The sequence below is a fragment of the Giraffa tippelskirchi genome, chromosome 13, assembly GCF_054371585.1.
Source record: "Giraffa tippelskirchi isolate mGirTip1 chromosome 13, T2T-mGirTip1v1.2.pri, whole genome shotgun sequence".
NCBI classification, from domain to species: domain Eukaryota; kingdom Metazoa; phylum Chordata; class Mammalia; order Artiodactyla; family Giraffidae; genus Giraffa; species Giraffa tippelskirchi.
In genome coordinates, this window is record NC_137287.1 from 106,199,464 (window position 1) to 106,213,293 (window position 13,830).

At 36.7% G+C, this 13,830-nt stretch overlaps 1 protein-coding gene across 4 annotated transcripts in view; it reads right to left on the reverse strand.

Annotated features, from left to right (window-relative positions):
* Positions 1–13,830, reverse strand: part of TRPC4AP (transient receptor potential cation channel subfamily C member 4 associated protein) — a 68,880-nt gene that overhangs the window by 49,972 nt on the left and 5,078 nt on the right. For 2 of the 4 annotated variants that reach the window (XM_081559918.1, XM_081559917.1), the window contains exons 2-3: positions 5,110–5,238; positions 2,121–2,237 (exon numbers count right to left, since the gene is read on the reverse strand). In XM_081559918.1, the coding sequence (XP_081416044.1) occupies positions 2,121–2,237; positions 5,110–5,238 (246 nt within the window). The remainder of the gene's footprint in view (positions 1–2,120; positions 2,238–5,109; positions 5,239–13,830) is intronic. The other 2 variants (XM_081559920.1, XM_081559919.1) reach the window with 1 other exon arrangement.

Here is a 13,830-nt window from a genome sequence, read left to right on the forward strand (position 1 = left end):
CCTAGCCCCTTCATCCTGTGTGGACACAGGGAGAAGCTGGCAGTTTGTAACCCAGAAGATCTTCACGAGACACCAAATCTGCCAGTGCCATGATCCTGGACTTCCTAGCCTCTAGAACTTTGAGAAATCAATCTGTTGTTCATAAACTACTCAATCTGTGGATTTTGCTACAGCAGCCTGAACTAAGACAAAAATCAATAAGAGAAGGGCCTAATAAACAAATAGAAAAAAAAAAGGAACTACTTATAAACACATGAAAAGATATTCAATTCCACTCATAGAAAGATATAAATTTTTAAAACTATGCAGAGACTATATAAAGAGCTCTCAGAATTCATAATAACGATATTTTCCAAAGACAAACAAATGACCTAGAAGCACATAAAATAATGTTCAACAGCATTAGGCAACAGGAAAATGCAAATCAAAACCACAATGAAGTAACACTTTATACCCAGTAGGATGGCTATAATCAAAAGCACAGAGAATAGCCAGTGTTGAAGAGGATGTGGAAAAATTAGAACCCTTGTGCATTGCTGATGGGTATGTAAAACGGTGCAGCTGCTTTGGAAAACAGTCTGACAAATCTTCAAAGAATTAAATACAAGAGCTACTATATATGACCCATCAATCCCACTTCTAGGTATATACCCAAGATTAATGAAAAGATACTTCCACACACAAATTTGTACACAAATGTTAAGAGCAGCATTATTCGCAATAGTCAAAAGGTAGAAATAGCCCAAGTGTCCACTGACGAATGAACATACAAAATGTGATATATCCACACAGTAGAGTATTATTCAACCATAAAATAGAATACAGTGCTGAAACATGCTATAATGGGGATGAACTTTGAAAACGTTAAACTAAGTGAAACACACCAATAACAAAACATCACATATTATGTGACTCTGTTCATATGAAATGTTCAAGACAAGGTTATCTATAAAGACACAGTGGAGTAACAGTTGCCTGTGATGGGGCTGGTGGCTGGAGGAGTGGGAGAGTGATAGCTTAAACATATGGAGTTTCTTTTCTGGGTGATAAAAATGTTCTAGAGTGACTGTGGTGGTGGTTTCACATGTCTACAAATACACTAAAAACTACTGAATTGTACACTTTAAATGGGTGAATTATATGATGTGAACTATATCTCAATAAAACTTTAAAAAACTATGAAGAAACATCATTTTTCTCTTACCTGCTTAACAAATACTTAAAATACTTAAAACATACTGTTTAGTGAAGGAGGCTACTATGTGTTGGTAACGATCTATTTCGTGGTTTGGGTGGCAAAGGTGAATTTATCTTCTCGTAGTTACTGACATATTTCACTGTATGCAAGTTGTACCTCGATAACAAAGTCCATAAAAATACACATATACACACTGTGTTGGTGATGGAGTGGATAAAAAGACACTCTTCTTCTTTGTTACTGGGGATGTAAGTTGATAAAGTCTTTTAGGTACATAAATTGGTAAGTTTATAAACAATAAAAGACATATGCTTTGATCCTAAAAGTATACAGTACTCATATGTACAAAAACTTTTACTGCAACCTTGTTTGTTATAGGAAAGGTGTTGAGAAAGCTAAATGTCCATCAACTAAGGCCTGGGTAAATAATGGTATAATCATAACAGGGAATACTATATAGCTATTAATAATAATGAGGCAGATTTACATGTATTAAAATGAATCTACCCCCAAGTTGTAGAATTACATGGAAAAAGCAAGCAGGGTACTTGTATATATGATATGCTACTTCTATATGGGGAGAATATAAACCTAAGGTGGGGGCAGTCAGGGTAACTATTTACACACAGACGCGTATATATATATATATATTACATCTCTGGAAGGACCAAGAAGAAACTAGTAATCACAGCTGAACTAGGAAACATTAACTTTGTGCCTTAAAAAGTTGATATTATTACCAATTCACATAAATCAACTCTTTCAAAGTAAAAGCTATGGTACTCCAACACAGGTGAATACCATGGAGCTTCTAAGAGAGAATTCTGAAATGCTTGCTATAAATTCTAAAACGCTTCCTAGTTCCCATTTCGAAAGTTCCCAAGCCATTAAATAGCAGTAGTAATAATAAACAATGACTTACATCAACACCTCCAAACAAGTCAAAAATATAAGTATTTGGATAAGTGGTTTCTTGGGTAAGTTTCCTCTCTTCAGTAACAAATGCCATAGCCTCCATGGAAAGAAGAGGAGAAATTTCCTAGTGAAAAAGGATACCAAGAGACACTGAGTTTTAGTATCCAACACAAACCAGACACCAAAAGAACAGTTTGCATTTTAGTCACAACTTGAATTCCCATGAGGCCAAAGACAGCTTCCACAATGAGAAATTAAAAAAAAGCCAACTTACAGAAAAGCTGATATGATAAAAGTTGTTGTAATCATAGTAGAAGCTAACTTATTAAATGCTTATTATGTACCACGCATGGTTCTTCATGTTACCTCTTTTAATCCTCACAACTCTATGATGTAACAGTAATGCATTGGCCCAATTTTACAGATAAGGAAACCAAGACACAAAGAAGTTGTCAATGTCAAACAGGGTATGTGACAGAGTCAGGACTCAAACCTGGGATGTCTGGCTCCTGAGTCTGTGCTTACAAAAGCGAGCATACCTACTGTGGGTCAAACAGGAGAAAGAGTAGGAAGAATACATTATGCTCTCTTCTCAGGAACCTCAAGGGAAGACCGAACACACCGGACTAGAACAGTAGTTCTCACACAGTGGTGAGAATCGAATCATCTGAAGGACATGTTAAAACCCAGACTGCTGGGTCCTACCTGCAGTTTCTGATTTAATAGGTCTGGGCTGGGGCCTGAGAATGTGCATTTATCATAAGTACCCAAGTGATGTTGATGTTGGTCCAAGTACCACTCATCAAGAAAAAGCAGAACTCTATCTTACAGATAACCTATTACATGACAAGCACTGGATTTCTATACTTAAGCCCATTCAATCCTTAAAATAATTCCATGGAGTGAGTATAGTTTGACCCATTTTACAGATTAAAAAACAAAAATCACGAAGTTGCACAAGGTCATATAATTAGTGGGAGAACTACTTCCTCTGGGTTTCATTTCTCTCATTTATAAAACTAGAATGTAATTCTGCTGGCAACACAGTACAATGGAAGCTGGGGTTCATCATAATGATAACCACATGATGGTGGGTGGATTATGCTGAATCTGTTTTCTTAACTGAGAAAGGAAATGGAGAAGACATCAGGATTTTCCTGCTCAGTATCTCCTTTTCTCTTCTTCAGGTAACAGCCCTACTTCTGTGGAAGAATACAAGGCCACACACAGATGTCAAGATAAGAAATAGACGGCCTAACTCTATTTGGCCCCTGAATTCACATCTGTGCTTTCTGAAGATGTGAGACAATAAAGAATCTTTTTTGCTAATCTGAGTGGGTTACTGTTACATGCAATCAAAGTATTTTGGACTAATCCACTAATACCACCCATCTCAGAGTTACTATAAAAATTAAATATGCCTGGTACATAGTAAATTTCAAGTATTTGTTGAATGCATAAAGAAATAATGATCACATAGCAAGCACTCACAAATATTAATTTCCCTCTTTCATCTACCTCATATCTCAGAGATTTTGCAGGAATCAAATGAAATAATGTATAGTTCTTCACAAAATGTTTTCAAGCAAGCATAAGATATTATAATTATTTCTATCCTAAACCAAACTGTGAGAAGATCAAGAACATAAATGTCTATTTATAAATTTTTATTTGGGAATGATTTTTAATTTACCAAAAAAGTTGTGTAGACAAAACATCTCTTCTGAGAAGTCAAGATTAAACTTATTTGGCCCTATTAATATTTAAAAATGATTTATGTGAAATAATAAACAGAACTTCACATCTGAAAAACATATTTTATTATGATCAAATATAACTTGCATAGGTTTTAGCTACATTAGAGCCGGTAATCTAAATTCAAAGTTGGACCTGCTTTCCCAATATGAAGTTTGACCTGCTGCTGCTAAGTCGTTTCAGTCGTGTCCGACTCTGTGTGATCCCATAGATGGCAGCCCACCAGGCTCCGCCATCCCTGGGATTCTCCAGGCAAGAATACTGGAGTGGGTTGCCGTTTCCTTCTCCAGTGCATGAACAGGAAAAGTGAAAGTGAAGCCGCTCAGCCGCATCCAACTCTTAGCGACCCCATGGACTGTAGCCTACCAGGCTCCTCCGTCCATGGGATTTTCCAGGCAAGAGTACTGGAGTGGGGTGCCATTGCCTTCTCTGAAGTTTGACCTACTAAATCAGAAATTCTACTGGCAGGGCCCACCATTAACAAGGCTTCCAGGTGACTCTGATACACACTCCAGATTGAGAACAACTGCCCTCGATGTCTCTGCACTCTTTCCAAATCCTTTCACCTTCAGATGCCAGTCATACTTATCAACAACCACAAGGCCACTTCCTTGAAGTCTCACCAAAATGGGATCTTTTAAATTCCATTGAAAAGAATGTATCCCAATCCCAGGGCAAGGCCTCCTTAATTAGGCAAGTACTAGGACAAAACCCAGAGAAGGCAATGGCACCCCACTCCAGTACTCTTGCCTGGAAAATCCCATGGACAGAGGAGCCTGGTAGGCTGCAGTCCATGGAGTCGCTAAGAGTCGGACATGACTGAGCAACTTCACTTTCACTTTTCCCTCTCATGCATTGGAGAAGGAAATGGCAACCCACTCCAGTATTCTTGCCTGAAGAATCCCAGGGATGGCGGAGCCTGGTGGGCTGCCATCTATGGGGTCACACAGAGTCGGACACGACTGAAGCGACTTAGCAGCAGCAGCAGCAGGACAAAACAAGTGTGAATAAAACCCAGAAGTATATACACTGGGAACTTAATGGTGATTATCTCTGGGTGGTGGGATTATAGGTGATTTTTATTTTCTTCTTTGCACTTTTTCTGAACTTCCAAATTTTCTAAAGCTTACTCAATAAATACAAGCTATTTTAAAAAGCAGACTGAAGAAGAGGAATAACCCAGATGTCTAGTATCACCTGGAGGCCCCGAATGCAGCCCCTCCAACGCCCCTAACAGTTACCTTGAGGATGTTTTGGCATTCAACAAAGTCACTGTGGAGGTGGCTGGTCGCATACAGCTTGAGGAGCAGCTGCGGAATTCCACTCCATTTGGACTGTTTGTCCCTTTCCGTCAAAAAAGTTTCAGTGAACTGTAAGTCCAAAAAGAAAAAAAGAGGAAACTATTACTGGTGAGGAAAGAACTACTAGCACATATGGCAAAAGAGAGCAGCTGGCTCCCAAACCCACCCAGGACAAGTAAGTCAAAGGTCTTTCTAGAAATCTTCAAAAGTTCCCTGACAGCCTGTAAGGTTAAAGTCCAGCTCCTTGTTTATGATACACTCCCTTCCTATTCTATCACCTACTTTCCTCTCTTAACTTCTTCTTTGCCCAATACACACTCTAGGCTCCAAATGTATGTGTTCTCTCTCTATGCTTCTTTGCATGTGTTCGTCTCCTGTAAATGGCTCTGTATAGAGCCATGTACCTGTATATAGGTATGCCACCTGTATGGGGAGAAAATAAACCTAAGGTGGGAGCAAGAGGGATAATTATTTACACACACACATATACAGGTTTGAAATGCATGGGTCCACTTATATGAGAAATTTTTTTCAATAGTAAATACTACAGTACTACACAATCCATGGCTTGCTGAATCTGCAGGTGCAGGGAAACTGTGGGTATGGAGGGCTGACTCTTAGGTTATACAAGAATTTTGACTGTGAAGGGTCACCGCCCCTAAGCCCCTGTGTTGTTCAAGGGGGAACTCTGTGGCACAGCACATTTTTGGACATCTTTTCTACCTGGAAAGCTCCTTCTCCCCCATCTTTTCTACCAAGAAAGTTCTTTCTCCTTCAAAATGCAAGCCAAAAAAACAGAAAATTTCCTTGAAAAGAGTTCCTCTCTCTCCCTTCTAAGAGGGTCTGGGACCTTATCTAAAATTTATCGTACTGTATCATAATTATTGCTTCATTTGTCCTAACCACCGCCCCCCCCAATAGAGTAGGTGCCAGGCTGTGTTTACTGTGCACACCTTCATTCTCTAAAAGAACACCAGGCACAGAGCAGGGACTCAGAAAGGGTTTGAAGGCATGAGCAATAGCCTAGTCTAATGACAGGTTCATTAATCATGGCAGTGTCTATTTTGGGGATCTGGCATTATCGGTGCCAGAAGTGAATTATTTTATGTAGACTTGTCCCTGAATTAGATCAAAAGCTCACTGCAGCTTACAAAGGACATGCAGGTCTTCAGTAACAGCTTGGCCTATCCTGATGCACATCAGTACTCTGATCCTGGAAAGTCCCATTACTCTTCCTGAGCTTGTTTTCTTAGTTTGTAAAAATAAAATAATTCAAGGGTAATGGAATGTTTTGTATTTGTATCTGAGTATTTGTATTAGGGTGAACTGTATGAAATTACCATTTCTGTAGGTCTAAATATTATCAGAAATGTTATATTCTTCAAGCAAACTCAAATTAAGGCAAACCCCAAAACAACGAAAAAAAAAACAAACACCTTTCCCTTCCTTGAAAGGAAAAAGACAGAAAACAATAATGGTTTCATGGGACTCAGCAAAAGCAATGCTTACAAGTTTATAGCTATAAACATTTATATTAAAAAGGAGAGCAATCTCAGATTATCTTATCTTCCATCATAAGAAACTAGGGGGAAAATGGAGTAAACCCAACCCAAAGCAAGCATGAGGAAATTAAAAAGATCCTTGCAAAAATAAGTGATATAGAGAAAAGAAAAATAACAGAAAAAAAATCAACAAAATCAAATTTGGTTCTTTGAAAAGACCAACAATATTGAAAATAGTTACACTGACTAACTTACATTGCCTCAAATTACCATGTATTCAGGAATGAAAGAGGAAACAATTACCAATTTTAAGGAGATAAAAAGGTTTACATGGAAATACTAGGAGCAACTGTATGCCAACAAACTACATAAATTAGATGAAACGTACAAATTCTCAGGACACAAATAACAGAAACTAACTTAAGAAGAAACAGTAAATCTGATATACCTAAAACAATTAAAGAGATCAAACTAGTGATTTAATACAAAAGGAAGAAAAAGAGGGAGGGATGAAGTAAGGAAACAATACATAAAGAAAAGCCCAAGTCCAGATGCTTCACTGGTAAATTCTATTCAACATTTAAAGAGAAATTGGCAAATACTTCACAGATTCTTCCATAAAACAGAAGAAGGAACACTTCCCAACTCATTCTATGAGGCTAGTATTACCCTCATACCAAAACCAAAGACATTAAAAGAATACCTAAAAATAAACTTAATCAAGGAGGTGAAAGACCTATACTCTGAAAACTATAAAACAATGATAAAGCAAATTAAGGATGATACATAGAAATGGAAAGATATCCTGTGTCCTTGGATTAGAAGACTAGTTAAAACGTCCATACACTCAAAGCAATCTACAGATTTAATGCAATTCCTATCAAAATATCCATGGCATTTTTTACAGAACTAGAACAAATTCCTAAAATGTATATGGAACCACAAAAGATCCAGAACTGCCACAACCATCCTGAAAAAAAAAAAAAAAGAACAAAGCTGGTGGTATCACACTCCCTGATTCAGACTATACTACAAAACTACAGGAATCAAAACTGTATGGTACTGGCACATGGATGCAGACACATAGATCAATGGAACAAAATAGAGAGCCCAGAAATAAACTCACCACTATGGTCAACTAATTTACAACAAAACCAACAAGAAAATACAACAGTGAAAAGACAGCCTCTTTAATAAGCAGTGTTGGGAAAACTGTACAGCTATACAAAACAATGAAATGTGTAACACAACATTGCAAATCAACTATACTTCAATAAAATAAATTAAAAAAAATAAATTTGAACATTTTTTCACACAATATAAAAAATAAACTCAAAATAGATTGAAGACCTAAATGTAAGACCAGAAACCATAAAACTCTTAGAAGAGAACAGAGGCAGAACACTCTCTGACATAAATCATAGCAGTATGTTTTTTATATCTGTCTCCTCAGGCAAAAGAAACAAAAACACATAAATGGAACCTGATTAAACTTGAAAGCCTTTGCACAGCAAAGGAAGCCATCAACAAAATGAAAAGGCAGAACCTACTGAATGATAGAAAATATTTGCAAATGATATAACTAATAAAGGATTAATATATAAACAGCTCACACAACTCAAATCAAAACTACAAAAAACTAATTAGCACAAATTAGCATAACATTATAAATCAACTATACTTCAACAGAAAAAATAGAGGAAAAAAATATAAACAACCCAATTTAAAAATAGGCATAAGACCTAAAGAGACATTTTTTTCAAAGGAGACCAACACACACACACTTAGAGCTGATAAATGAGTTTGGCGAGGTTTCAGGATACAAAATCAATAGACAAAGATCACCTGAATTTCTATGCATCTGCAACAAACAATCCAAAAATGAAAATAAGAAAGCAATCCCATTTATTAACAGCATCAAAAAGAATACTTATGAATAAATTTAACAAAATACAAGATCTGTACAATGAAACTCAAAACATCATTGAAAGAAATTAAAGAAGTAAAGAATGCCTAAATAAATGGAAAGCCATTCATGCTCAGAGACTGGAAGACTGAATATTTCTAATATGGCAATATTCTCCATATTGATGAGATGGTTGGATGGTATCACTGACTTAATGGACATGACTTTGAGTAAACTCCGGGAGTTGGTGATGGACAGAGACGCCTGGCGTGCTGCAGTCCATGAAGTCCCAAAGAGTTGGCCATGACTGAGTGACTGAACTGAACTGATAAAAATTCCAGATGGCTTCACTGCAGAAACTGACATTACATTTAACAGCTACTCTCTATACATTCTTTGCAAGTACATAGAACATTTACAAAATGCCCAGTTGCTGGGCCATGGAGCAAATTTCAATACATATCTAAATGAATCAAAACACAAACTATGTTCTCTGACTGCAGTGCAATCAGTCTAAAATCTGTAACAGGAAGATAATTATAAAACCCTGATGTTCATAAATTAAAAAGTATATTTCTTAAAAATGCATAGGACAAAGAAGAAATCCAAGGAGAAATTTGAAAATATTCTGAAATAAATGACAATGAAAATATTACAGATCAAAATTTGTGGGGTCCAACTAAAGCTACGACTAGTGGCCAGGATAAACTTGATACCAAAACTCAGTGAAAGGAAAATTATAGGCCATTCTCATTCATAAACACAGAAGGAAAAAAATCCTAATAAGAAAATTAGGAATCAAATTTAGCAATCTATAAAAAAGGGTGAAGTTTTGAATCAGAAATTCAGATTTGGTTTAATATTTGAAAAGTTTACTCAGTGTAATTCATATTAATAACATAAAGGAAAACAACTATATTAACATCTCAATGCAGAAAAAGCATTTTGATAGAATTCAACACCACAGGAACTAAGAAGTGAACTAATAAAGAGTATCTACAGAAGATATTCAACAAACATCATACTTAATAGTTAAATGTTTAAGGCTCTCCCTCTTAGATCAGGAACATGCCACTTCAATTCACTGTACAGGAGCATCCCAAACAGCAGTTAGGTAAGAAAAAAAAAAAAAAGATGTAAGATAGGAAGGGATAAAATAAAAGCTTCATTTGCAGATATACTTGCAGATGACTGTACACATCAAAATAATCTAAAGTATTAAAATACAGGAGCAATATAAATGCTGCAGCAATACAAAAACCAATCTTGTTTTTATATTACAGCTATAGTTAGAAAACATGATTTAAAAAATGCTATTTATGATACCATCAAACCATGTCAAATGCCAAGGAATGAATCTAACAAAGACCACTACATAGAAAACTATAAAATATCATCAAGAGAGATTAAGGAAGATTAAATCAGAGAAAAAGAGATGTAAGGGCAGGAGAGAATGAGTGTGCTGTACTGAATAGACTGAAAGCAATCCCAATCAAAATTCTGTTGTAAAAATGTACACACTCATTCAGAAATGTATATGGAAATGGCAAAGGACCAAGAGCCAAGGAATTCTTGAAGAAAAGTAGAAGCTATTCTTCTGATTCAATATTCTATAACCAAAATCAACACATAAAATTACAGAAAATAAGACAATGTGATATTAGCATAAGGGTAAATGGACAAATCAGAGGAACAGAACGGACATGAAACAGATGTGATAACAAACACTACAGAGCACTGGAGGGACAAAAAAGACCTTTCGACAAATAACTGGTCAACTTGATGTCTCTATGGAAAAGCTCACACCACACCCCAAGCAGAACATATATTTCAATGGCAAAGGCAAAACAGTAAAGCTTCTAGAAAATAAGCAGAGTATCTTCATGACCCTAGAGTAGGTAAGAATTTATTAAACAGAATACAAAAAGCACGAACCATAAGGGAAAATCGTGGTATTAAAATTAAGCACTTCTGTTTATCAAAAGAGCTTTTGAGAGACTAAAAAGGCAAGCCACCAAATAAGAGAAGATATCTGTCAAACATAACTACAAAGGGCTCATATCCAGCAAATAAAAAGAACTTCAAATAAAAATTTATTTTAAATGAAAAACCCCACCGAAATATGTAAAAGATTTAGACAGGTAATCCACAAGATGGAAAGTCCAAATGGCCAATAAACTCCTGAAAAGATGCTTAACTTCACTAGTCATGAGGGAAACACAAATTAAAATCATGAGATGCCACTGCTCACACACTAGAATGACTAAAATTAAAAAGAATGGCAACACCACAGGTTAGTCAGAACATGGAACAGGAACTCACATACACTGCTGGTGGGACTGTAAATTAGTACAACTACTTGGGAAACTTTAGCTGCTGATGTTAAACCTATGTATATCCTATAACCTAGCAATTCTACTTCTAAGTATATACCCCAAAGAAATTGCACAGATATATTTCAAGAGACAAGTACAAGAATGTTCACACAAGCATTATTCAAAACCGCCAAAAACTGGAAAGATCCCAAATACGCATCAAAATTACAATGAATTAACTGTGGTTTAATACAATATAGCAATGAAAATGAATGAACTACAGCTTTACCTGTCATCACAGATGAATCTCACAATGTGGACTGAAAGAAGGTAGAAGGCAGACCAAGTACATACTGTTTGATTCTATGTATGTATGTATGCATGCATGTGCATGCTCAGGCGTGTCCAACTCTTTGTGACCCCATGGACTATAGCCTACCAGGCTCCTATGTCCATGGGATTTTCCAGGAAAGAATACTGGAGTGGGTTGCCATTTCCTCCTCCAGGGAATCTTCCCAACCCAGGGGTTGAACCTTCATCTTCTGGATTGGCAGGCAGAGTCTCTACCACTGTGCCACCTGGGAAGCCCTGATACCATTTGAATAAAGTATAAAAACTAGTATGACTAAATGCAAAGTTAGAAGCTAGACTAGCGATTTCATTTGAGGGGAAGAAGAGCAGAGAGAGAGGTTAGTAAGAAATGTAACTTATTTAGCAACTACCATAGTTGTTGCTACACAGTAGATAATTTTGCCATAGCTGGTGGTTGCTACATAGTAGATAGTTTTATTTTAGTTCATTGAGCTGTTCATTTATCTTCGTGCATTTTTATTTGTCATTTCAACACAGAAAGTTTTGTAAATGCCTAAAATAAAATAATCTTATGTATTGATTATGGAAGGATCTCTAAAATACATTTTTAAGTGAAAAAAGCTAGAAGCACATAGTATGTATAGTATGTATACATACTACACAATAGTATGTATAGTACAGTATCACTTGTGTAAGGAAGAATGCATAGAGACATATTTGCTTTCCTAAGCTTAGATAGAGGGATCTACAAGAAATCAATATCAAAAATGCATCTGGGAGTGGAACTGGAGGGTGATAGTAGAGGTGGTAGTAGGCCATCTGTAAGGCAGATTTACTTTTCTCCCTTTTGCACATGTGTATACGTTACTTAAACAAATGTTACCTCCAGCAGGGAGGGACTGACATGAAAGGGGCATTAAATACATTAATAACGTCTCAAATTTGGCCATGGGTACAAGTTTACTGTGGTAATACACTGGTATTACTTATTACAGCTTTTTAAAGGTCAAATATTTACCAATAAACTTAAAAAAAAAAGCCAACTATATGCACAGTGGCACACTGTGTACATTCAATAAATGTTAGTTATGTTCCCCACCATAATCCCAAATATCTAAACTTATCTCCCACTGATCTCCCACAGGAGCACTTCACTTTCTCTTCTGTCTTCTAATGGTCAGTTATGAGGACTTTCTCAATGGTGTTCCTGAGAAATATCTATGCTACTGTTAAAAGTCTACTCATTCTTCAGAACCAACTCATGTCTCACTTATTCCATCAAGTTCTCCAAAGCAATCATAGCCCAAACTTCAAGGGAGAGAAAATGTCTTTTAAAAATAGGAAGAAAGAGAACACTTAGTGCAATCATTTTGCAGAGGGGTTAGTCAGGTGATAGACATGACTTCATTATAGTTGTTACATATTTTAATGTACATCTACCAAAGTGTGCCCACAATGAATAAGAAGACTTTCATCAATGCATATTATAGCTAAAATTACAGAAGACCAGAAAGAGAGACAACCCTAAAAGCTCTTAGGAGGTAAGGAGTGGGAATATAGGTCATGCACAAAGGATGGGGAATGAGAACAGAACCTTTGACAGTTACACCAAATGCTTAAAGATAATGGAATAATATGCCATTAAAACTTTAAGAGAAAATAACTTCTAACTTAGAATTATATACCCAGCTAAACTAAATACTAGTATAAGGAAAAAAAAAGACATTTTCAGACATACAAACTTAAAAGAAAGTTACCTCCCATGTATGCTTCGGTGGCTACTAGAGAATGTACTCCAAGAAAAAGGAACACAGGATTCAGAAAACAGAGATTCAAAACATGAGAAAAAGAAATAAAATGTCCTGAATTTGGTGAAGGGAAACCCCAAGAATCTGAGAAGGCAATGGCACCCCACTCCAGTACTCTTGCCTGGAAAATCCCATGGACAGAGGAGCCTGGTAGGCTGAAGTCCATGGGGTCGCTAAGAGTGGGACACGACTAAGCGACTTCTCTTTCACTTTTCACTTTCATGCATTGGAGAAGGAAATGGCAACCCACTCCAGTGTTTTTGCCTGGAGAATCCCAGGGACAGGGGAGCCGGGTGGGCTGCCATCTATGGGGTCGTACAGAGTTGGACACGACTGAAGCAACTTAGCAGCAGCAGCAGCAACCCAAAGAATTCAGCTATACAGCTATCCTAGCAAGTAAGTAGTCCAAGCTGAAGTGGGCCAGAGGGTTCCAAGAAGAATTTTTCAAAAGAAAAAAGTAGGCGTTTAAGAATTTGGTAGTAAATTGTAACAAAAAGTAAAGCACATTTTATAAGGATGATTATAGTGAAAGAAGCCAGACTCAAAAGTCTACATATGGAATGATTCCATTTCTGTGACAGTCAGTAAAACAGCATAATAGGATAGACAACAGATGAGCAGTTGCCAAGGGATGGTGGTGGGGCAGGGGTCCATTACCACAGGGAAACTTTCTGAATCTTAACTATAGTGGTGGTCACACAACTATATGTGTTTGTCAAAACTTACAGCACTGTACACTGAAAGGGTGAATTCTACTATACCCAGGCCTCAATTTAAGAAGTAGGGGAAGAAAGGGCAGCTTTTAACCAAGAAAAACA